Source organism: Wolffia australiana, chromosome 14, assembly GCF_029677425.1.
Source record: "Wolffia australiana isolate 7733 chromosome 14, ASM2967742v1".
Lineage (NCBI taxonomy): Eukaryota > Viridiplantae > Streptophyta > Magnoliopsida > Alismatales > Araceae > Wolffia > Wolffia australiana.
In genome coordinates, this window is record NC_135848.1 from 5,764,133 (window position 1) to 5,790,023 (window position 25,891).

The following is a 25,891-nucleotide window of genomic DNA, read 5'->3' on the forward strand; positions in this document are numbered from 1 at the left end:
CGTGGAGGTAGATTGTCCTTTACATGAACAGGTTATGGCTATTGATAGGCCAAGAATGAAAAAGACCTATGGGTCAAAATTCTTGGAATCCTAGGGATAATACATACAACCGTCCTAACATGCAAAGGCCATCTTATCCATCTAACCCCTCATCTTTCCAGCAACAAGAGCAATGGAATTTCTATCTGCGTGGTCCACAGAACTCCTTTCAGCCCAACACTAACCATAATCCTTCTTATGATGAGCTGTATAGAAATGTGCAGGAAAAATAAGATTAGATGGAACAAATGCAAGCTCAAATGCTGGGAATGATGAAAGAGTTCAAGAAGGAGATGGAGTGGATGCGAGAAGAGCAAGCGACAAAGACGGACAATAAAAAAAAGGTAAATTGGACGATAATGGTTCCTGCAACCATGAAAAAGGTTGACTCCCAACTCAACCTGAAATTAATCTTAGAAATTTACATTCTATTGACAGTCATATCTCTACAAAAAATCATCATGAAACCATGCATGCTATTTCTAAGCTAAGAAGTGGTAAAATTCTTCCTGATATTTCTGAGAAAGTAGAAGTAGAAGAATCTCATGAAGATGTAGAGGATAACAGCAAAGAACCTGATCGTTAAGATTATTTGCCATCCATTCCTTTTCCCGATGCTTTGAAAACTTTGAAGATGAAACCAAATGCGTATGATGAGCACCTTCGAGAAATTTTCAAGCAAGTTACAATTAAGATTCCTTTGATAGAAGCAATTGAACATATTCCCTCCTATGCTAAATTTTTGAAAAATTTGTGTACACCTAGTAGAAAGCAAAAATGTATCCAATTATCTAAAAATGGAGTTCTATTCTACAAAACCTTCCTGAAAAACATAGGGATCCTGGAGCTCCTTTGATCAAGTGTGAGATAGGGGGATTGGTTTTCTACAAATCTCTACTTGATTCAGGAGCAAGTGTTAACATTTTGCCAAAGGCCTTATATGATAAATTTCAGTTTGGAGATTTAGAACCAATTTTTTTTAGAACTGCAATTAGTGGATGGGTCTATTAGGCAAACTTATGGATTGTTGGAAGATGTAATAGTTAAAATAGAGCATTGTTATTTTCATGTAGATTTCACAGTGACTGATATGAAGGTTACAGAAGATCTTAGGAATGCTCCTATCATCTTAGGGCAACCTTTCTTACCTACAGCTAAGGCGAACACGGATTGGGAGAAGGGGTTGTTGAAATAAAAGTGGGAAAATATAAGGTTGAAATAAACATGTCTAGGCTAATGAAATATCCAGAAAAAGCTTGTGAAGATGTTTTCTTGATTGATTCTAATGATGATTTTGATATTATGTGTTCTTCATCTCATGATTTGGAAGATGATTTTACTTTTGAGCATAATGTTTGTGCTATTGATTCAAAAATTGATTTGAAACCCTTACCATCTACCTTTTGAAATATGCATTTCTAGGAGAGAACAATGCTTCTCTTGTTATTATATCATCATCATTATCATTGCATCAAGACAATAAACTGTTAACCATGCTTAGAAGTTATAAATCTGCTATTGGTTGGTGTATTTCAGATATTAAGGGAATTAGTGCATCTAAATGTGTTCATATAATCTTTACTGAAGATAATGCTAAGCCTACTAGAGAGTGTCAAAGAAAATTAAATCCTATCATGCAAGAGGTAGTTAGAAAAGAAATTTTGAAATGGTTGGAAGCAGGATTTATCTATTCTATTTCAGATAGTCCATGGGTTAGTCCGGTGCATGTTGTTCCTAAGAAAACCCGGATAACCGTGACCAAGAATGAGCAAGGGAAAGAGATTCAAACTACATTACCAGCTAGCTGGAGGATATGTATCGATTGTTGGATGCTAAATGCGGTGAAAAAGAAAGATCAATATTTCTTGCCCTTTCTTGATCAATCTTAAAAAAATTAGCGGGTCAAAACTTTTTCTGTTTTCTTGACGGATATTCTGGATATAATCAAATTGAAATTCATCCTGAGGAACAAGAGAAAAATACTTTTACATGCCCCTTTGGAACATATGCATTTAGGAGAATGCCATTTGGATTATTTAACACCCTTGCCACATTTCAACGATGCATGACTGCCTTGTTTTCAGATTTAGTAGGTGATTTTTTGGAGATTTTTATGGATGATTTCTTTTTTTTTGTCACGATTTTGATTCATGCTTGTCTAATTTTGTAAAGGTATTGCAGATATATGTGGAGAAAAAGCTAGTGCTCAGTTGGGAAAAATCCCATTTCATGGTTCAAGAGGGAATAATTTTGGGACATCTAGTCAGCAACCGTGAACTCGAAGTGGACAAGGTTGAAGTGGAAGTGATCCAGAACCTTCCACTTCCCACCAACACCAAGGAACTTAGAGGATTTCTTGGCCACGTAGGCTTCTATAGACGATCCATTATAGATTTGCTAAATTGTCCAAACCGTTGACCAATTTATTAGTTAAAGATGCAACTTTTGAAATTAACAATGCAGGGAAGCAAACTTTCATTCAGATTAAGGAGGCTCTAGTGCAAGCATCGATTCTTCAAGCACCAGACTAGAGTCTTCCCTTTGAGCTGATGTGCGATGCTTTCGACTTCGTGGTGGGTGCAGTTCTTCGTCAACGCATCGAAAAGAAGCTGGTGGCCATCTATTATGCTAGTGAAACCTTAGTGGATTCTGAGGTAAAGGAATTGCTAGATATTGTTTTTTCTGTAGATAAATTTAGATCTTATTTACTTGGTAGTACAATAGTTGTCTTTTCTGATCATGCTGCTATTAGGTTTTTGATGAATAAGAAAGAATAGAAACCTAGGTTAATTAGAAGGATTTTATTCATGCAAGAATTTGATATTGAAATTAAAGATAGACATGGATATGAAAAATTTGTTGCTGATCATTTGTCTAGATTACACGTCAACACCGCAACCTCTATTTCTGAAATATTTTATGATGAACACATACTTAGGGTCAGCACTAGAAGAATCCCTTGGTTTGCACATATAGTCAATTATCTCATTTCAGGCTTTCACACGCATTAAAACAAGAACAGAAGAATGGCCTGTTAGATTAATTTCTTGATCTATGGACAATTATATATACATATGTATATAATTGCATATTTTTAATCGATCATTTATAAATCCCAATTTATATATGATTCACTTAATGACAGGATTAAGACATTTATAACAATAAGTATGATAATTAATTGGGTAGAGGCTAAGCCTATCTTAATTATAATGATGGGATTAATTAAGATAGACTAAGAGGATTAAGTATCACCTCTTCCTATAAATAGGGGCTAGGTCCTTGGGTCATAAGGTAATTTACTTTTTTCCTGAACATCCCATTACCCAGAGAGACTTCAGGAAATCATCCGGTATTGATCTAAAAGGCCTCCCCTCGATATTGTTTGATCCGACTAATAGAAGACGCAATGGATCAAGGTATGTTTTACATTGACTTACATTAATGTACGATATTCAATCCTTAAGAATCGGCGCAAGCCTCCGAGGGATCTAACACGGCCTTCGCATGCGCCGGGTCTATCCTTTTGTTTCTTTTGGTCATTTTCTTATGGACCTGCAAAACACACTTGCAGTGACCCCGCTTCTATTCCCAAGTGTGCAATAATTTCTAAAGAATTTTCCATTGAGTCATGTCAGCGACTATGCAGCACAATATTCAAGTCAACGTTCGGGTGAATCGGCATTCTTAAGAGGGGCAGCGATAGCATAAAATATTTGGCTTACTTTGAGGGATGTAAATTATGTGGGATTTGACCTTGAGAAGGGTCCCACACGGTTTTTTTTTATTTCCCGCTCAGCACTCTCTCACTTCCATTTCCACCTTCATCAACATATAGAGCCAAGACACAACTTGAGTTACTGCACGGTGACTTATGTGGTCCAATCACTCCGTCGACATGGGGTGGTAATTCTTATTTTATGTTGATAGTTGATGATTTTAGTTGACTCACTTATGTTGCCTTGCTGAAGTAGAAGTCTGAAGCTTTTGGCGCTTTCACAAAGTTCAAGGAAATCGCAGAAGGCGAGAAGAATGTGAAGGTCAAATTTCTCAGGACTGATCAAGAAGGAGAGTTTGCTTCAGCAGTGTTTTCAGCTTATTGTTATAAGCATGGGATAAAGAGACACTTCATGGCTCCATATTATCTGCAGTAGAATGGTGTCGTTGAGAGAAGGAATCAGACAATTATGTCCATGCTGCGGTCTATGTTGAATGGGAGAAACCTACCCAAGGAACTATGGGGAGGGGCAGTGAGCATTGCCGTGTACCTCATGAATTGTGCTCCGACTAGAAGCCTAGAAGGCGCTACACCTTAGAGTTTTTTGCTGCCTAGCTCATGTGAAAGTGCTGGGGGGGGGGCACTTGAACAAGTTGGATGACCGAAGCAAGCCTATGGTCTTCATCAGTTATGGAATTGGGTCTAAAGCTTATCGCTGCTATGACCCTAATAGTGGAAAGGTGCATGTGAGCACAGACATCATCTTTGAAGAAGATGCAAAGTAGGAGTAGGATCTCTATAAAGTGAAGAAGAAGCAAAGTACCCCACTCTCTCATGATTTTGATGTTCAGGTTGATGAGATACCGGTGGAGGAAGCTGATGTTGCATCACATCCGCATGAAGTGACCTTTGAACCATGGGAAGATCCTCTTCTCACTACTGAAGAGAGCTCATCCAGGAGGTTCAGCGGTTTATGTCGAGTTTATGAAGACACCGAGCAAGTTAACCTTGACTAATAAGAATGCTTGGTGATAGAGGGGAGGCAGAAACTCTCCTTGAAGCTTCCAAGGAGGAGGTTTGGAGACGTGCCATGAAGGAGGAGATGGACTCCATTGAGAAGAACCAGACATGGGAGATGGTGAATCCACCTAAAGGCTGCAAGACGATCGGCCTTAAGCGGGTTTTCACGCTAAAGAAGATCTCACAATGAGAAGTGATGAGACAAAAGGCTAGACTGGTCACGAATGGCTACGTCCACAAGCTTGGAGTTGACTTCAAGGAGGCATTTGCGCCAGTGGTGAGAATCGACACCATCCGTACCGTGATGGCTCAAGCAGCACAAGGAAGATGTGACTTGCATCTTCTTGATGTTAAGTCAGCTTTTCTCTATGGAGAGATAAAGGAAGAAGTGTACGTGAAGTGAAATGAGGGGTTCATAAAGAGGGCCAAAGAGCATATGGTTCTGAAGTTGAAGAAGGCCTTCTATGGCCTAAGACAAGCACCGCGAGCATGGTATACCAAGTTGGATGGCATTTACATTAGTTTTATAAGGAATGTCCAGGATCATGCAGTTTGCATGAAGATTGCAGATGATGTGCACTTGCTCGCGGGAGTGTACGTTGATGACTTGATCATGATCGGGCCAGAGAGCAGTCACGTTGAGGTGTTCAATGGCGAGATGATGGACATGTTCGAGATGAGCGACTTGGGATTGCTCAACTCTTAATTGGGCATGGACGTTTCAATTAGATGGACAGATCAAACTGAGTCAGAAAGGTTATGCAATGAATATTATACAACAGAATGACATGATAAATTGCAATCCAGTCCATACGGTGCTAAAAGCAAGACAGAAATTTACCCTTAAAGGCTTGTTCGCTCCCGTTGATTGCACGGAGTACAGGAGTCTGATCGACAGCCTAAGGTATTTGACTCATACCAGGCCTGACTTAACTTATTATGTGCCAATTCTAAGCAGGTATAGGGAGAGACCGATGGCTGAACACATGATGGCGGTGAAGAGGCTCTTAAGGTATATCAAGGGAACATTAGACCTTGGTCTACGTTATGAGAAAGCAGTCGGAGAACAAGAGCTGGTTGGTTATTGCGATAGTGACCCTTCTGAAGACCTTGATGACCGTAAGAGCACCACCGGTATTTCATTCTTCCTCGGGCCGAACCTGATAAGTTGGGCCTCACAAAAGCACAAGATTGTAGCTCTCTCTTCTTGTGAAGATGAGTATATATCAATGACTGCCGCGGCGTGTCAAGGAATTCGGTTGGCCATGTTGATTGCAGAATTGAAAGGAGAAAGTCCGAAGCCTGTTAGACTGATGGTCGACAACAAATCTGCCATTGCCCTTGGCAAGAATCCCGTCTACCATAGTCACTCGAAGCACATCGACACAAGGTTTCATTTTATCAGGGAGTACATTGAAGAAGGTAAAGTTAATGTGCATCGTGTCAGCTCAGAAGATCAGCTGGCTGACATATTCAAGAAAGCTCTCAGATGGCTGAAGTTCGGGGAGCTACGTGTGAAGCTGGGAGTTCAAAGCGTCTGCGGGGAACGACATCAAGATCAAGGGGGAGATTGTGGGGTTTGACCTTGAGAAGGGTCCTACACGGTTCCTGCTCAGCACTCTCTCACTTCTCGCTTAGAGTTCCTATGACAAAAGCAACAATGTCGAACACCATTTTTCAGAACTTGGTTTTCTTCTTTTGTGGCTTCATCCTTCCTTCTTCTCCCACGAGGACCTGTGCTGCCAAGGAGTGGCAGCAGGGATTCTATCCTAACAAATTAGAACATGCGTCTCGTCCCGTCGATCTTGTCCGAATAGAAATTGGATTCCTGCCCCACCGATTCTGCCTCGTTTTGTTAAGATGAATGCTGTGAAAGGGAAATTCCGGGGTTCAAGCATATGATAAAAGTTTCACGTGTTTCTAAATTATTTTATGGCGTCCAACCACATGTTGGGAAGTTAATCTTGACTCAGTAATTTTAGGAGTTGGTAGTTTTTAATAAGTCAATAATGACCAAGTCAGCATTGCTTAAGGAGATGTGGAGGCTATAGCTTATTTTGAGGAGCTAAAGAATGGGTTCCTTGGAAGACCAAGTACATGGACAGGTGTGTGGCTATGCTGAGTTTAGATCCATAGGCAGTTATGGGGGAGTGCCTATAAATATGTAGGTGTTTTCATTGTTGTAGTATGCTGTGTGCATCAAGGTTCCTTTCTCTCTCAAAGTGTTCTTGCATCTTGTTTCTCTGTGTGAGATCAAGAGAGTGAGGGCATAAAATCTTGTTTCTCTGTGTGAGATCAAGTGAGTGAGTGCTTGTTCTTCTCTTCTCTGTGTGAGTTGGTGAAGTGAGAGAGCTAGGTTCCCTGTTCGCACCGCTGCACGAAAACAATTTTCAACGTATTATGCAAAGGAATCAGAAGTATTTTTTGACTTTTAGCGTTGTAGGGTGTATTCCATTATTGGATCTCCCCTACCCATTCAATCCCGCGTAGAAACGTCTGCATCTTTTCCAGAACGTTTATGTTAGTTTTTGTCGAGAGAAAAGCTGGCAACTTCGTCTTTGAACCAGTCTACCGTACTTATTTTATTCGAGATCTTTTTCCACGGACATCTTTTTTATCACTTGATTTCGAAAGCTACGATACCTTGCTCGTCTCGAATAAAGAGCATTCACCCCCACATCATCGGCCCGCCCTATGGGAGACTTTTTCACCTGCTTGAAAAAGAAATATTTACCTTGCTTCGCTTTAATTAGAGTTTATATGGCTCAAACTCGCCTTCGCATCACTTTACGTCTTGAACTCGGCTGCAGCGTGATAGTTACCATCGTGTTTTGCAGGTCGAACTAGAGAAATTGCTGGCGTGCTTTGCAGGAAACGCAGGGATGCTCACTTACAAAAGCACAGAGTATCCAATCGCAAAGATATCAAGCAAAGGAACAGTCTCTTTAACGAAATAAACCATTGTTCAAAAAATACGGCGAGCAAGCGAAATACTCGCGTCCTAGACTTCCATGATGATAATAAATTATAATGTAGAGAAAGACCCACAGATGATTAAAAGTATTCTATGAATATGCGATATTTTTGCGCGATAGAGACGTGACCATAGGTCAAACTAGCTTTATTATGAAAAATCGTTCTGTTGGCCCGCAAGGCGCGCAGAAATTTGAAGGAACTGAATGTCGTTGACTCACCCATCCGTTCGCAAAGCAATCAAAGAGCAGTGGGCCATGGCGGCGGGTGATGTGAGCTCAAAGTCCCTAATATCGTCTTCCCGTAATCTTTTGTTCCCGCATGAATTCCTCCGATACACGACATCGAGAGAGAGAGAGAGAGAGAGAAAGAGAGAGATAGAGAGCGAGAGAGAGAGAGAGTAGAGAGAGAGAAATACGAAGCCACTAGCGTGTTCTAAACATATGCCAGAGTCATGCATATCGACGGTTACATCACACTTATTCCGATATTTAGTTCCCACCATACGACGATTCATCCCCTTATTCAGATATTTAGGAGTATCGTTGATTGTGGAGGTACATTTAGGATGACGTTGAGAGATGGAAACTGCGTTATTCGCCCCCATCTAATATCTTAGCCCATCAATTGAATCCGCAAAAGAAGACCTTGACTTTCTCTTTCCAACCAAGTTTTTTTTATTGAACATAGATGCAATGAGACGATCGTGTCTCTTTTTCAGCATATTCCACGAATATGTAATTATGACGTTAGTGTCGAACCATAACGACACAATTTGCATTTCGATATTAACCGGAGGGTAATTTTGGTTGACTTTTAGTGATAGGAACTATATTATATCATCGTTTTTTATCGCATCGAATTGTTTCACCGCAAGCAACCGTTGAATTTGGTTTTGTCTATCTCGACATAACTTTTTTGTGAAGATACGTCCCAAAAGAAGTAATTGGCGCTCTTTACGCCTATATCATAACCGTCCAGAGATATTGTTATTAGGTTTTAAAGTAGACAAACTTATCTGAATTTCTTGGAAAAAGTACCATCCTTGCCTAGCCGAGGTCCACATGGGCCAACATTTAGAGTTGTAAGCAAGTACTACATCCTGGTCGCACGCCTCCAACCCCATACAGTCTGTTCCGCATAGATACTTTAGCCTTCGTTTGGCCCACGTATTAGATATTTTGTTGTTATCATACGTGACTAGCGACTTTCCGCCATATGTCATACTTATCCATATTTAAACTAAACCAGTTTGTATTTTATACTCATCCACAGAGTATAGTTTTGCACGCAATTGGTCAAACTACTCTCGTTCTGAGAAAGAGCCTTGCTGTGGGTCAACATGGGCATCGTCCCATAGAGCGTGGTGGGGTGTATATAAAGAGCTACATACCCCCAGCTTCATCACCGCACTTCAACCCGTTAAAATACGCATAGCTCTAGAGCGGAAGAATGGCTTCCATACGCGGGGGGTCTGTCATCTTCTCCCTTCTGGTCATTTTCTTGTGCGCAAGCAAAACACACGCCCAGTTGAGACCACATTTCTATGCTCAAGGGTGCCCTAGACTCGAAAGAATTGTCGAGGGAATCATGTCAACGGCTGTGCAGAGCGATCCACAACTTCCCGCCGCACTTCTCCGTCTCTTTTTCCATGACTGCTTCGTCAACGTACGCATGAATTGGAACTTTTAAGATGGACACCGATAAGATAACATATATTTTTCTTTTTATTTTTGGTGTTGTTCTCCTTCCTCCTCTTTATCTTATTAATCTTCTTATTCTTATTCTTCTTCTTCTTCTTCATCTTTTTCTTCATTTTCTTCATCATCATCATCATCTTGTTCGTCATCCTCTTCTTCTTCTTCTTCTTCTTCTTCTTCTTCTTCCTTATCTTCTTCTTCTTCTTCTTCTTCTTCTTCTTCTTTATTTATGACACAGTCTCTGTCTACAATACCGCAGAGTTGCGACGCATCTATCCTCCTAGCAGACACTCCGTCGTTCATCGGGGAACAGAGTGCACCCCCCAACAGAGCCATCCGCGGCATGGACGTCATCGAAACTATCAAGGCTGCCGTCGAGGCAGAGTGCAGCACTTCCGTCTCTTGCGCAGACATCCTGGCGCTTGCCACCCGCGACGGAGTCGTGCTGGTGAGTAAAACTAGATCAGTCAAACTTTTTATCATAGGCCACATCTACGTATCTATCTCACGCTGACCGTCGTGTTCTTGTAGAGCGGTGGCCCCAACTGGCTGGTGCTCTTATGACGCCGAGACGCGACTACCGCTAGCCAAGCCGCCGCCATCAGCAACCTCCCACCGGGATCCGCAAGCCTATCAGCCCTCATCACCAACTTTGCCAACCAGGGCCTTGACCTGCGCGACCTCGTTGCTCTATCTGGTGCACACACCTTGGGCGTTGCCCGCTGCGCCACCTTCCGCAACCGCATCTACAATGATCTCAACATTGACGCAGACTTCGCCGCCACTAGGAGGGCAACCTGCCCTCTGTCTGGCGGTGTTGGAGTCCCTTCCCCGCTTGATCTCAACACTCCGGCGGCCTTTGACAACTCGTACTACGTAAACCTACTCTCCAAGCGCGGCCTTCTGCATTCTGACCAGGAGTTGTTTAATAACGGTGCGGCTGACTCCATCGTCAGCAGCTACGCTGCCAACCAGGCAATTTTCTTCAGAGACTTCGTCGACTCCATGGTGAAGATGGGAAACATCGCCCCTCTAACCGGTTCTAGCGGAAATATTAGACAAATCTGCAGCAGGGTTAACTGATATTCTGGGCGCCATGATTTCATCAAACGACATCTCGAATTTCTTCTTGATGTTGAATAAAGCGAAGGACTTGTCTTCGTCGGAAATGACTGAAATCACCGACAAGAGAAGTCTAGAGGTTACATGTTTTATTTATGGTGCCCGTCTCTCGTCCTTGTATTATTGTATATTGTTATATAACGTTTACGAAGGATTGTCTTTCGGTACATTACATCAAAACCCACCAGTTTCTGCAGATAGAAAGGAAAGCACGAGGCACACTTGTTTCAAATAAAGGAGCAGAAAAGTCGGAACAAATAAAACCAACACTATAATGAATGCCATCTACAAGCAAAGGGCTGAGAAATTAATCTTGCGGTGGGGGTAAGAGTATGCAAGCCTCTATCGTGAAGACAAATTGTTGGCCGTTGTTTTTCGAAGAGAACTCTGTCGTCATCGAAGGTTTTGGAAAAACCCGATGTCTAAGTTGGCTCGCTAAACAAATAAACAAAAAATCGATAACAAGAAGAATAAGACTAACGTCAACGGGAACGCAAGTAAGTTAAAAATGGACAAGAAGAAGAGGAGCAAGTGTGTATCAGGAGGTGACACAAAGTGTGTATCTTCTTTTTAGTTAGTCCCTTTGGCAAACTTGTTCTCTTTTGTTCTTTTGTACTTTTATTGTGGATGTCTATTGTGAATATTGATTGGCCCATTCAAGAAGGTTGTTTTCCTCCAATCAGTCTGTGTGTTTTGTTTACTATTATCCTATACTCTTGGTGGATTCTTGAACGTGATTGGATACGCATTTTAGGCTCCATTAAGTGAACATCATTAACATGTATAACCTCATGTCGCTCACAGAAAAACCATCATTCTGTACGAGGTTATCTCCTCAACCTGGAGGGTCTTCCAGTGAAATATGTGGTAGCCATGGGGGAGAATGAATTTTTTTAACAATTTAAATAAGTTATGCTAAGGTGTGTATAAGGGAGGATATCCCTGAGGCTAGGGATGTTGAGGTCATGGACCTGTCGTGGATTTCTGGCTGACAGTGTCTTGTGACACATTTTAAAGAATGAAAGCTAGTTGATCCAACACATGGTTCTAATTGTGAACTTAGTGTACCACATTTTGAGTAGTCAGATCCATTCTATAACTTTCCAGCTCCATTTTTGTATAATATTATGCGATAAATTGAATAGTCTAGATGCATGACGCAGGACGGCTCAGGAATGGGCGACTGGACTAAGGAATGGACGTAGGACGACTAGGTAATGGACGACTGGATTAACGGGCTGGCTACAGATGGATGAACGGTATAGGATGGATCGGATAATGGAGGGATAAAACAGCCCACATAAATTCACATGATCGGATTCGGACTTTAAAACCGATGAAAATCTGGTGGTGCAGCTCCGACCCTTTTCGAGGGCGGGAGTACTGTCTTCCCCCACCGTGACGATGCCTAAGCACTGAAATCAATACCCGAATTCACGTCATGAAGAAACACTCGAGAAAGAGAGGGAGGAGGTGGGAAATCCAAATCAAATCTAATTCTGACGGTGGTGGAAACTTCTCAAGGAAATACTGAACGGAGAACACTTCGACACCAAGGAGTTCAGGCGTAACTCAGCACCTTAGTGCGTGAAGAGGATGCGAGAAATTCTGACCGAGGCGAAACTTGGCGAATCCGGGCGTTGCGTGGCCCTCTGGACGAAGAAGGATCTGGGCGTTCCGGGCGTTGTGTGGCCCTGGCTGAGAGCGAATGGTCCAAGATCAGTCCCGGAGCGGTCCGAGGATGGTCAGAGAGGGCGACCAAGGGGCGCCCTTGGGCGTCCTTGGGCGGCCTCGGAGGGCAGTCCTTGGACGGCCTGGATGGGCGGCCCTTGGGCGGCCTGTGGAGGGCAGCCAAGGGGGCGGCCCTGGTAGCCTTGGGGCGGCCTAGGAGGGCGGCCCTTGGGCGGCCTAGATGGGCGGCCTTTGGGTGGCCTGTGGAGGGCGGCCAAGGAGGCGGCCCTGGTAGCCTTGGGGCGGCCTGGGAGGGCGACCCCTGGGCGGCCTGGGAGGGCGGCCCACTGGGCGGCCTGGGAGGGTGGCCAAGGGGCGGCCTTGGGCAGCTTGGGAGGGCGGCCCTTGGGCGGCCTGGATGGGCGGCCCTTGGGCGGCCTGTGGAGAGCGGCCAAGGAGGCGGCCCTGGTAGCCTTGGGGTGGCCTGGGAGGGCAGCCAAAGGGCGGCCTTGGGCGCCCTTAGGCGGCCTTGGGCGCCCTTAGGCGGCCTGGGAGGGCGGCCCTTGGGCGGCCTGGATGGGCGGCCCTTGGGCGACCTGTGCAGGGCAGCCCTAGGGCGGTCTGGAAGGGCGGCCAAAGGGGAGGCTTGAGGCGGCCCTGGGGCGAGAGGAGAGAGAGAGAGCGGGAAATGGAAGAGAGCTAAGAGGGAGGGAAGGCCGACGACAAGATGCGAGGCGGTGGCGGCGGCGACGGTGGAGGCTGCGACGTAGAGTTGAAGACGGGATAGGGAGGCTTGGGCAGTCCTCCAAGAAGAGTTAAACAAAAACTCGATTCTTGAATTATGACTGCCTAACTTTTTCTTGAAACAATGGCCTATACATATAGGCCTTGGAGGAAAGAGAAAATACAACTTAAAGACGAGAAATTAAAAATGAGACGTGCTTCATGTCACGCCAAGGGGCAGTTGTTGATTTGCTGTTGGCGACGTGTCATGATGCGCGAAGGGGTGTGTGTGCGTGGAGACATGCGTAGCGGAGACGGTTGCGGCGTGTTCGTAACGGGAGTGTTGACGTCGGTTGACTGTGGCAGCGTATCCGTGGCGGAGACGTTGACTTCGGTTGAACGTGGCGACGCGTCCGATGGTGATGTGTTGGCATCCTCGCCATCAATGCACCTCTTTATTACTGGTCCAAACGATAGATGGGTGAGTTCATCCTTATTAAAGAACAAAGAGCTATGCAGGCAGAATAAAAGGGTCTCCGGCTTTGTGGACATAACCAAACGATTACACGTAACAATTTCTATGATCTTGAAAAATACTCTATTCATATAGTTCTTACCATGGACTAAAATATATATGATCAGGGTCGACCAAGCATTTGAATTGTGTCTTAAATAATCAAAATATTGAATAGGAAAAGACATGTACAAAAAATGTCTAACTAGTGTTAGTGATGTGCAAATCATCTGATCAGTTTGAATTTAGTACAGTGTGTTGTGAGGTTTGAATTCTAAACTACACATCACATACTGATAAAGGAGTCAGCTACTTGGTTCCCACTCAGACGGCAGATCTGCCTCAAAGGACTGGTAAGATATTTAATAAAGACTAGCTAGCAAGAATAGCACATGAACCCCTATACTCGTTATGAGAACTAACACCTATGATTCAATATAACCTGAAAGACAGTTATGATTATATATCGATTCAAAAGAAATTCGCGACTAGGATTGTGATAAACCCAAAATGTGTATGTGTTTATACTTATTTTCAAGTCATTTTGGGATAATTTCATGTTTATTTTCCCCAATTTTATGAAATAATGCATTTCATGCAATAAATACAGAAAATGGTAAAAAATTACATTTTAATGTCATTTTTGATACATGTTTAACATACTCGAGAATTTCTAAGCAAAAATATGTTTAAGACATTGTAAATTTTAATGCTATATCTAGTATTTCAGTTTATATTTTTTTAAGAGAAGAAGTTGAATTAAAAGAAAGAATTAGTAAATGGATAAAGAAAGAAGAATGATAAAAAAAGGTAAATAAAAATAATACATGTTTAACATACTCGAGAATTTCTTAGCAAAAATATGTTTCAGACATTGTAAATTTTAATGCTATATCTAGTATTTCAGTTTATATTTTTTGCAGAGAAGAAGTGAAGTAAAAGAAAGAATCAGTGAATGGAGAAAGAAAGAAGAATGATAAAAAAGGTAAATAAAAATAATAAAAAGGGGATAATGGGCCGACTAAGTAGCCAACAAGGCGCACCAGCACCCAAGCCAACCACACAGCACCCGAGCCACCCAAGCCCGCCCACGGCCGGCAAGGGCCAGTGATAACTTGCAATTGATCATGTTAAATTGATGTATATTACATTAGATTTATGTGTTTTAATGGCCATATTTGCGTGTTTTCATATATAAATGTATATGAACGACTTGCACTTTAATTTTCTGATTGTTTCTAATTTTTTACTATTTTTACATGGTATTTAACCTCATTGCATTGAAGAACTATTTTTTAGAGGGCATGAAATACTTGGCCAGAGGTTGGTATGGGTTTTACTATTTTTCTAGATTTTTCCATATTAATTTATAATTTTATGACCATAGTTTAGCCAAGAAATGATTTTTAGAATTTAAAGAGTATATATTTTATTTATTTCGTATTTTAAAAGGTATTTATATATATAATGATGTGGCATCCATGTCATTTGCCCGAAAATCCAGGCGAATGAGTGGAGGCAACAAAAAAAGAGCATTATTGGCTCATTATGGCATCACAATGCTTGATGCCATTATGAGAAAATTATTGCTTCGAAAGGAGCAACGTGGCACGAGCGGCGAGAAAAAAAGTCCGTTTTTTTTATTATTGTATTTTTCGTGTAATAAATGCATGCGGATAATCAATCTCTGTGTGCATTTATAAAGCAAGATTATTTCTCGTACGCCCAATTGGTAAGCCTCGTGCATTTATTCCACACGACAACTGACACCACGTGCATGTATAAAAGAATATATATTTGTTATATTTCATACACACGGTTATCGATTTGCTGCATGCATTAAATGCACGCAGCAATTGGAAATCGCGTGTAATAATTTCTAAAGAAAATGGTATTTTGTCTTTTACAAATTTTTTTCAAAAAAAGGAGCGACGTGGCGCATTCTCCTCCGTTCAAATGCAGCATTATTTTGCAATGAGTGCAACCTGTGGAAGCACGCATGAACGTGTTAGAACGCGATCCAAGGATGGAGAAAACGAGGAAAAAGCATCAGCCAATAAAAACGATCCAACAGTAGAGATTAAACACTAGTAAATCTGCGATATCTTGAGATCTAGCCGTCTGATTGTGCCCAAATTTTGAGGGTAGGTTTGTCTTTTCACCCTCTACAATCCAGATGGTTGGATTTTTAAAAGGTTGTCCTGAAGAATGGAAATTTCACATTTTTGAGGCTCTCCCCAAGGTTTTGACTAGGAAGGACAGAGGAGATGCTTTGGAAGTCGACAGATCCTGATTCATCATTGAAAGTTGTAACTTTCTAATTTACTTTTGAACTTCTTCTTGAATGATTCTACAATGCCACGGCATGGGCGGAATGCACATGCCCTTGAAGTTGATTTAAAAGGTGATTAGCATTGCATATTGATTTTGATTCAAGATCTGATTGTTAATACTTAGTTCTAAATTGATTATTATCTCATTTTGCATCTTAGATCTTTAATTTAGGGATGAATTTCATCTCTAATCTATTTTCCTAAAAATTCATCTATTTTCTCTATCTAGGTTAGATCACCTATTTTCTATCTCTAGATATCAAAGTTGATTATTGGAAAAATCAATCAAACATCTAAAATACGAAAATCTAAAATTTCATAAGAAAAATCTTCACAAAAATCTTCAAGTCCAATTTTAAAAATCCCTTTCTTGCTTATTGATTCGCAAATTTTAATCCATAAAAGCTGTTTTGATAAATCACCCTGATTTGAATATTGGAAATTTGAAATGATCTGATAAAAGAATCAATATTGTTCTATCCAAAGTGTCTTGACTGAAAATATTAAGATCATTATTAAGTTTTTTGCTTAATTTTGATTAATTATAAAATACAATTAAGACCATTAAATGCAAAATTAATTCATTCTTGCAGAGTGCCTCCTTGTAGTTCGACCCCTTGCTTGCTCTATACCTAGTATTTAGTGATTAATAGAAATTATAAGTTTTATCGCATGAGTCTAAAAACCCAAACAACGACATAATTATTGATAGGCCCAATGTCGTTGTGTGCTTGAACCCACAAATTTGTTATTTGTATCTAGAAAACTGTTGTTATTGTGAGGGGTATTATTTGTATAGGTTTCTAGGTCGATCCTCGGGGATTTCAAGATGTAGTAATATCAATTAGAAGAGAGAAGAGACAAACGAGAGAGAAAGTAGTGTAAGTCGAGGATAGGGATTGAGAGACAAGTTTACAAACGATGAGAGATGAACATTGTACTTCAACTACTCACTATCCTTTCAAAGTCAATCCTTCAAAGAAAATACTCAATAGTCAAAAGAGAGAAGTTCCATGACATTACAGATATGATAAGCGACGGGAGTCCACAGTTGAACATCAAGGGATGGGGGGCTTGTTCACCAACCTGCTGAGGACGAATAGCAGCCACTGGATTCCACAACCATGGGGAGGAGAAGAGATTGGAATAGAGTAGATAAAAGAGATTTCAGACTAAGCAGAGTAATAAGAATAAGAACTATAAGGGAGAGAAGCAATACTACATAAAATAAGAGTAATTAGAAGAGGCGGGAAGAGAGGTTTCAGAGAAGAGACACAAGAGTAACTTCATTCAATTGACTTCCTTTGACTGCTTCTCTTCTGTACTCCAAAGAGGTCCTCCTTGTTGATTTGAGGCTTTCTCTAAAACAAATAATTCAAGAATCATGTAAAGAAGTTCATCTTTTCATGGAATATACCATAAAAATACCAAAGTGCAAAAATGATGAGCTTAGAGGAATATTTATGAGATTATTGTAACAGATAATAGCGTTTTTGATATACTTATAGATATTTATTATGCTATTATCACAGCCCCCAACTTAAGTGTTGCTAGTCCCTTGCAATGATTAAATAGATGATTACATTAATCCCATCTAGGTAGAAAGTGTATCGTTTCCATCCTTCACCATAACAAGGTACACCTTAAATGTGGGGAGACACAACACTGATCCATGTCCTTCCAAAGCACCAAGTAATAACCACAATGTGGTGCAAACGCTATCCACTCCTCATGTGTCCTTGAAAGGGTTTTAAGTTGAGACTCCTTATGCCCCTTTGGATCTCATCCCCCTCGTTCCCCCTCTTTCTCCGCCTGAAGGTACTCTAGGCCTTGGTCATGGCTATAAGGATTGTGGTAGGCATACCTTTTTCATGCTTTGAGACTTTGATATACAATGCTGAGAATTACATACTTGACCAATTTGGCAGATTCTTGCCGTTGAAGCGTGGGGGTTGAAACATTGAAATTGGAGCTTCAGACTTTGAGTTGTGAACTTTGAGCTTCAAACTTTGGGCTTTGACTTTTTGAGCATTGAACTATGTACTTTGAAGGACTGGAATTTTTAAATTCCAATCTTGAATTTCATGAAATTTCTACCCCGCTCTTTTATCCTTGCTCCTTCCTTTTTTTTTTTTTAAAGGAGCTTCATACTTTTTCAGCTACCATGGACTTACAAGATGATATACCTCTGGGCTTCTTTAAGAAGTGAGGGTCTTTAGCACCTAAGGACCTCGGAAATCTCAGGCCTCCCTATCAATGGACACATATACTTGAGGTTAATGGACGCGTTGAATCCAATTCTAAGAGGACACATGTGAATCTAACAGTGCCATTTCTCCACAAAAGGATATCACGATCATCCGCACCAAGGTGGGCTCATTAGAGAAGAGGGATAGGATAAAGTTCTACTTAGATGGGTTTGTAGTGTTAAATCAGTTTAATTTCATGCAATTAAAATTGGAAAATGCTCAACTACATGTGTATGGCATCTACTTCCCCCCAGATTATTTGTCATTGTCCTCAATGTCATGAAAAATAAATAAATCTGGAAGGATGTCACTTGATGATATGAAGGTAGTCGAGCAGATATGATGAGATCCTCCGGTTGTGTGCTTCCTGTGCATTTGAGCTCCACGTTGCTCTTTATTGGTGGAACTTGTCTGAGACAAAGAGAGAAACCAAGAAAAGAACAAACAAAGAGAACCAAAACAAAAAGAAAGATGACCAACATTTTCTTGGGTTGCCTCCCAAGCAGCGCTTTATTTAGAGTCCATAGCTAGACTGTCCAATATTCATTATCTGTTAACATAAGGGTTTCCTATGATGGGACACTTTCATGCTCCAAGTAAGGTTTTAATCTCTGTCCATTTACAACAAAAGTGTTTCCATTCTTAGGGTCTATGATCTTTACTGTGCCATGATCGGTAACATGAATCACGGTATAGGGGTCATCCCATTGTGATTTCAAATTCCCAGGAAAGAGTTTTGATCTGGAATTAAATAACCAGACTTTTTTATCTTTAACAAAATTCTTTTGTCTAATGTGTTTGTCATGATAAAGTTTCATCTTTTCTTTGTAAATGCGGGAGCTCATGTATGATTCGTTCCTTAACTTGTCAAGCTCACTAAGCTAAAGGATTCTATGTTTACCCGCCTCATCAATGTTCATGTTCAGTTCTCGTATGGCCCAGTAAGCCTTATGCTCAATTTCTACGGGTAGATGACATGCTTTACCAAAAATCAGCCTAAAGGAGACATTCCTAGAGGTGCTTTATATGCTGTCCTATAGGCCCAAAGTGCATCTTATAGTTTCAACGACCAATCCTTCCTATCAGGCCTTACAATCTTCTGAAGGATCCTCTTAATTTCACGATTTGATACCTCTACTTGACCATTGGTTTGAGGGTGGTAAGGTGTGGACACTTTATGATGGACACCATTTTTCTTTAAGAGGGCTTTGAATTGGGCATTAATGAAGTGTGTGCCATTGTCACTAATAATAGTTCGAGGGCATCCGAACATAGCAAATATATGACTTTTTAAGAATTTTAGTACCACGTTATGATCACAAGTTTTTGTGGCTATGGCTTCGATCCATTTCAAAACATAATCTACAGCTAACAGGATATATTCATACCCATAAGATGATGGGAATGGGCCCATAAAGTCGACACCCCAAACATCAAATATTTCTACTACAATAATTGGATTCAGTGGCATCATATCCTTGGCTGATATATTCATGGAGGATTGACACTCTAAACAGCCTTTTGAATATTTATGGGCATCCAGATTGTGAAGGCCAATAAACTGTGAAGGCCAATAAAAACCAGATTGTAGTACCTTTGCTGCTGTTTTACGTCGTGAGAAGTGTCCTCCGCTCGTTGAAGAATGACACATTTTGAGGATGTCAAACTGTTCCTCTTCTGCCACACATCTCCTCAAAATATTATCGGATCCCATATAAAACAAATAAGGTTCATTCCAAAAGAAATATTTCAATTTGGCAAAGAAAACATTTTTATCATGAGTCGACCACCATGAAGGAATTTTTTCAGAAACCAAGTAATTGACAATATGTGCATACCAGGGGTTAATTTTGGAGATGGTCAATAAATGTTCATCTGGAAATCCATCGTTCAGAAAATGGTGGGCTCCATTAATTCTTGATAAATGGTCTGCAACGACATTTTCAAACCCCTTTTATCTTTAATCTCTAAGTCAAATTCTTGTAGTAGTAAGATCCACCTAATCAATCGGGGTTTTGATTCCTTCTTGCCTAGGAGATGCTTCAGGGCTGAGTGGTCAGTGTAAATTATGACTTTAGAGCCAAGGAGGTATGATCTAAACTTTTCTAAAGCGAATACAATTGCTAGGAGCTCTTTTTCTGTGGCAGTATAGTTCTTGCTTCATCTAGAGTTCTACTAGCGTAATATAATACAACTGCTTTTCCATCTATATTCTTACCTAAAACGGCCCCATAGCTATATTTGATGCGTCACACATAATTTCAAAGGGTTTGCCCCATTCTGGTGATCGTAGAATGGGAGCTTATGTTAATACTTTCTTGAGTGTATTAAAAGCTATTAGGCAATCCTCTGAGAATATAAAAGGGGCATCTTTAACTAGAAGCGAGCTTAATGGTCTTGCAATTTTAGAAAAATCTTTTATCAATCTACGGTAAAAACCGGCATGACCTAAAAAATATCTGAGGGATTTAAGGTTTTCAGGAGTAAGTAATTTTGCAATTACATCTGTCTTAGATTGATCAACCTCGATTCCCTTATCACTCACCATGTGTCCTAACACTATTCCCTTTCTAACCATGAAATTGCTTTTCTCCCAACTTAACACCAAATTTTTTCTACACATCTTGACAGAACTCTCTTTAGGTTCTCCAAGCATAGATCGAATGATGATGCAAAGATAGAAAAATCATCTATAAAGACTTCTAAAAAGTCTCCTACCATTTCTGAAAATATAGATATCATACATTGTTGAAAAGTGGTTGGGGCATTGCAGAGTCCAAAGGGCATCCTTGTGTATGCAAATGTTCCAAAAGGGCAAGTGACAATTTGATTGTACCCAGAATAGCCATCTAATAAACAATAATAACTATTCCCAGTGAGTTTTTCAACAATTTGGTCGATGAAAGGAAGAGGAAAATACTCTTTTTTTGTAACGGAAATCAATTTACGATAGTCTATGCAAATGCGCCATTTAGTGGGCAACCTTGTTTGTACTTTCTCTCCTGTCTCATTAACAACCATAGTGGATCCCCCCTTTTTTGGGACCACTTGAACGGGACTTACCCATTCACTGTTAGAGATGGCATATATGAACCCTGCATCCAACCACTTTATTATTTCATTTTTCACCACTTCTTTCATACTTGGGTTCAGTCGTCTTTGCATTTCTCTGGTGGGTTTGGTATTCTCTTCTAAATAGATATTGTGCATGCATATCTCTGGATCAATGCCTTTTAAGTCTGACGTAATCCATCCTAATGCGTCTTTAAATTCTTTTAAGACTCCAAGAAGTTGCCTTTCTTGATCATGATCCAGATCAGATGCATTTATGACAGGCATGGTTTCATCTTTCCCCAAATATGCATATTTCAGGTTTTCTGGCAAGAGCTTAAGCTCTAAATTAGGATGCCATTAAGGTTGGGATCATCATGTTCTGAGCTGATCACAGATATCTCCTGCAGACCATTGAATGTAGGTTCAAATAACTGGTTTATCCCATTCACTTCTTCAACTATAGTTTGAATTTGATCATATTCTTCCTCTTCCTCAGCGGCATATTTTGCAGCCCTAAACACACTTAAAGAAATTTGCTCATCTCCACAGAACATATCTACAATCCCTGTTTTGCAATTGATATTAGCTTGGGCAGTAGCTAGGAATGGCCTACCTAATATAATCGTTGCTTCTTTCAAGTCTTTTGGAGGAGTCATATATCAAAAAATCTGCTGTAAAATAGCATCCTTCAATATTTATAATGACGTCCTCAACTAGCCCTTTTGGATACCTTAGTGAGCGATCTCCAAGCGCTAGTACAATAGGCGTTGGGCATAGTTCCCCCAATTTGAATTTTTCAAAGAGATAAGTTGGTAAGATATTAACACTTGCTCCGAGATCTAATAATGCTAAATATCATCCCTTGATACTACATGAAACTAGAGGACTTCCCGGATCTTTCCTCTTTTTAGGCATTTCATTTAAAATAAAGGCACTAACTTCTATCGATAAGTTGATGGTCTTAGTTTCCCTTTGAGGAGTACACAAGGATTTAAGGAACTTGGCATAAGAGGGAACATGTTTGATGGCATCCAGTAAGGGAATATTAATATGAACCTGCTGGAATAGTTTTGTTAGCTCTTCATCCTTGACATTTTTCTTTTTTTTTTTTGTTTTTGGAAGGAGTGCTGAAGGAAATGGTATCGATGGGTTGTAATCAGCCTTTTGTGTTTTCGAGGATTCGTCTACATCGTCATCATTTCCTTCCTCAGATATTACGAATTCTATGGGCTCTAATTCAGGCTTATCTATAATCTTTCCATTCCAAAGTCTGGTTACTCCTTTCAATTCTTCCAATTGGGTTCCTTGACTAGAGCTTGTCTGATTATGTGACACGGATGCAATAAGAGGAGAAGCGAATCCGGGGGGATGGTGCTTTGGATTCGGTATGGGTTGACTCGGGAGTTGGCCCCTGGGGTTTGGGTCTGCATTTTGGCCCTGCGATAAGCCTTTGCACAATTGTGAAAATTGATTTTGGAACATTTGTCCTTGAGTTTGTATGATTTGGTTTTGGACTTCTATTTGAGACATCATTTGTGCTAGAGTCTGTTGTTGGCTAGCTAATTGTTCTTTTAGAGCTTGGATTGTAGGATCCAAATGGGTGTGTGTGATGCTTGGAGCAGTATTTTGAAATATTGGAGGATTTTGTGGGACAGGGTTCGGAAATGATTGGGTATTTTGTGGTGCATACGGTTTTTGCGGAATTTTGAAAATTGGAACTAGGTTTTGGAAATGAGGAAGATTGACTGGGATAGTTCTTCCATCCTTGATTTGGTTTTTTCGAACCCTGATCATATAATTTGGGTTGGGAGACTGCACTCACCTCCCTTTGCATATTGGGAAAAGCTACACATTCAGTCTCAATGTGGTCTTGACTTGCACAAAAGGAGCAAATTGATGCTTTTGGAGGGGTATTAGGTTTTTGGGCAGCCAAAAATTTTTCGAACTTTTTACTAATTTCACTAACTTCATTCCTTAACTCCTTGTCGGCATGTCTTACCAATTCATATACTCCCTCTTTCTTAAAGGTAACATTGGCTCTATCATATGTAGATGAAGTGGTGTAGTTGAATGAATTTTGGATTAGTTCCTCTAAGATATGAAAAGCTTGGTCTTCGCTTTTGCTACCTATGGAGCCTCCACAAGAAGCATCTATGATCTGTTTGTTTTGGTAATCCATTCCCTCATAAAATTAATGGAATAATTGCCATCGGGAAAAGCCATGATGGGGACACTTCCTTAATAATCCTTGAAATCTATTCCATGATTCATGGAGTTGCTCGTTAGCATTGTGAGAAAAACTCATGATCGATTTCCTCATCATGTTGGTTTTACCATGAGGGTAGAATTTAGTTATAAAATCATTGAAAAGTTTAGTCCAATCGGTAACTTCTAAAGTAGAAAACCAATAACTAGCCTCTCATCATCTTCGAGACCATCAATCACTTCATCCTCTTCAGCCTTTTAAAATTCAATACATTACACATGGATACATTCTTCAAATTTTCTGAAGCCTTATTATACACTCGATAGGCTCTTGATGTCTCTGAATCGCACATCAAGATCCCTTCATGACTGGATGTATCAAATTTTCCTATGTCCTTTTTATCGATATTCAAGAATAGTTGGAGACTAACAAGAGGAGACCCAAGAGCCCCTTTGTCATGCAAATACTTCTAGAGGTCAAAATGTGAATAGCCTTAGAACACTCACCCATGGAGAAAGTCAAGTGTGTAACAAGTCCCCCACAAGATATCAAAAGCTTTTTTTTATTTAATCTTTAATGTGGAATGGATTATATCTTACAATGCCATGCAAAGAGATTTAAAGGCCATCAACAGCCTAAATCCCAACGTGCCAAATAACCCCAAAGCAACTCAGGGAGGCCCCACCAAATGACCATCATAAGATGAGCTCCATGGACACCAGAGTCTTTTATGTTCAAAAACTAAATAGTCAAGCAAACATGGTTAGAACTGGAAATTTCTACGTGTCTCACCTGAGATTGAAATATGAAATTGCTTTGTGTTGGACATATCTGAATAGTAAGATACCATGGTGACTGAGCAATTACAATAAATTGGTTTATGGTGATAGGTTTGTAATAGTCTAACACGAGATAATTTGATGCTACAGTCTAGTTAAGCTTTCCAAAATAGAGCCTAAAGGATCTGCTTAAAGGGGGGGGGCCATGCCCTCATGAGTTGAATGTGTTTGAACTATACTACCTTTGTAACACAAAGGAAGATGCTAACTTCTAAAATTTTTTTATGTATCTATTTCATAACCATTGTATCCTCCTAAAAGGATATTCTTGGCATAGAAAATGACTCCATGGATAAATCTATACTACCCATACATAGAAAACAGAATGTGTTCAAATTGTAAAATAAATTGTGATATTGTACTATATAAAGCTTAATTAACATTTTTAGCTATTTTTTTGTATTAACAGAAATTATGAAAGAGGTTCACCAGTTTAAGGCAAAATGTTTTATCCAAGAAAGAGTGGATGGGGTGCAAGACAAAGTTAGTCCAAGCTTTTTTGCTCATCTCAATGCCTAGTTACTAGCTCTTTGGCTAGAGATTGGAGTGCAGCGAGCTGCAATGCTCTGCACCAATTGTGCAAAAAATTGACCGTATTTAAGCTCTGTGTGACGCACAATGCAAATTGGCACAGAAATTCACACCCCACACTGCACAAAACTGTAAAATATATAAGGTGAAAGAGAGTTGTATCTGTAACAGTGAGATACATAGAGAGAGAGAGAGAGGATCCAGGGCGCTAGCAGGAGAGGTGCGAAGGAGATAGTCTCCATAACTTAATAATACTGATTATGTAAATTTATAATGGCTACGTTAAGTTCCAATCCTAGTTACAAATTTCTTTCCTATCGATATATAATCATAACTGTCTTTCAGGTTATATCAAATCATAGTCTCTAGTTCTCATAACGAGTATAGGGGTTCGTGTTCTATTCTTTCTAGCTAGTCTTTCTTAAATATCTTACCGGTCCTTTGTGGCAGATCTGCCGGCTGACTAGGAACCGAGTAGCTGACTCCCTTATCAGTATGTGATGTGTAGTTTGAAATTCAAAGTTCACCACACACTGTACTACATTCAAACTGATCAGATGATTTGCACATCACTAACATTAGTTAGACATTTTTTGTACGTGCCTTCTACCATTCAATATTTTGATTATTTAAGACACAATTCAAATGCTTGGTCGGCCCTGATCATATATATTTTATTCCACGCTAGGAACTATATGAATAGAGTACTTTTCAAGCTCGCAGAAATTGTTATGTGTAATTGTTTGGTTTATTTTCCCTGTGTTTTATGTCCACAAGGCTGGAGACCCTTCTATTATGCCAGCATAGTTCTTTGTTCTTTAATTCTAAGGAAAAATCAAATGCAATTTTTCTGAAAATATAAGCTATTACAGTTATATTTTATGTCAAAAAATTATTCACTATAACGTTTGGTCACATAAAGAAAAGGATGAACTCACCCATCTATCGTTTGGACCAGTAATAAAGAGGTGCATCTAGACTATTCAATTTATCGCATAATATTATCCAAAAATGGAGCTGGAAAGTTATAGAATGGATCTGACTACTCAAAATGTGGTACACTAAGTTCACAATTAGAACCATGTGTTGGATCAACTAGCTTTCATTCTTTAAAATGTGTCACAAGACACTGTCAGCCAGAAATCTATGAGAGGTTCATGACCTCAACATCCCTAGCCTCAGGGATATCCTCCCTTATA

The 25,891-nt window shown here is 40.2% G+C and overlaps 1 protein-coding gene, 1 non-coding gene and 1 pseudogene across 3 annotated transcripts; all 3 read left to right on the forward strand.

The window, feature by feature from the left end:
* The first annotated feature begins 5,751 nt into the window (after nucleotides 1-5,751).
* LOC144712084 (secreted RxLR effector protein 161-like) lies at nucleotides 5,752-6,360 on the forward strand. Its single transcript, XM_078586265.1, has one exon. The coding sequence runs from the start codon at nucleotides 5,752-5,754 to the stop codon at nucleotides 6,358-6,360; it is 609 nt and encodes a 202-aa protein (XP_078442391.1).
* A 2,771-nt stretch (nucleotides 6,361-9,131) lies between these two features.
* Nucleotides 9,132-10,739, forward strand: LOC144712369 (peroxidase P7-like; annotated as a pseudogene). Its single transcript, XR_013583779.1, has 3 exons — nucleotides 9,132-9,418; nucleotides 9,710-9,898; nucleotides 9,982-10,739. The product of XR_013583779.1 is annotated as a peroxidase P7-like (transcript).
* A 12,593-nt stretch (nucleotides 10,740-23,332) lies between these two features.
* On the forward strand, nucleotides 23,333-23,439 carry LOC144712570 (small nucleolar RNA R71). The gene has a single exon (XR_013583835.1). It is a non-coding gene; the product is annotated as a small nucleolar RNA R71 (small nucleolar RNA).
* Nucleotides 23,440-25,891: the final 2,452 nt, after the last annotated feature.

What these genes read in the sequence shown, in the direction of transcription:
- LOC144712084 (XM_078586265.1), top strand. Translation starts at nt 5,752, where the DNA reads ATGGCTGAACACATGATGGCGGTGAAGAGGCTCTTAAGGTATATCAAG.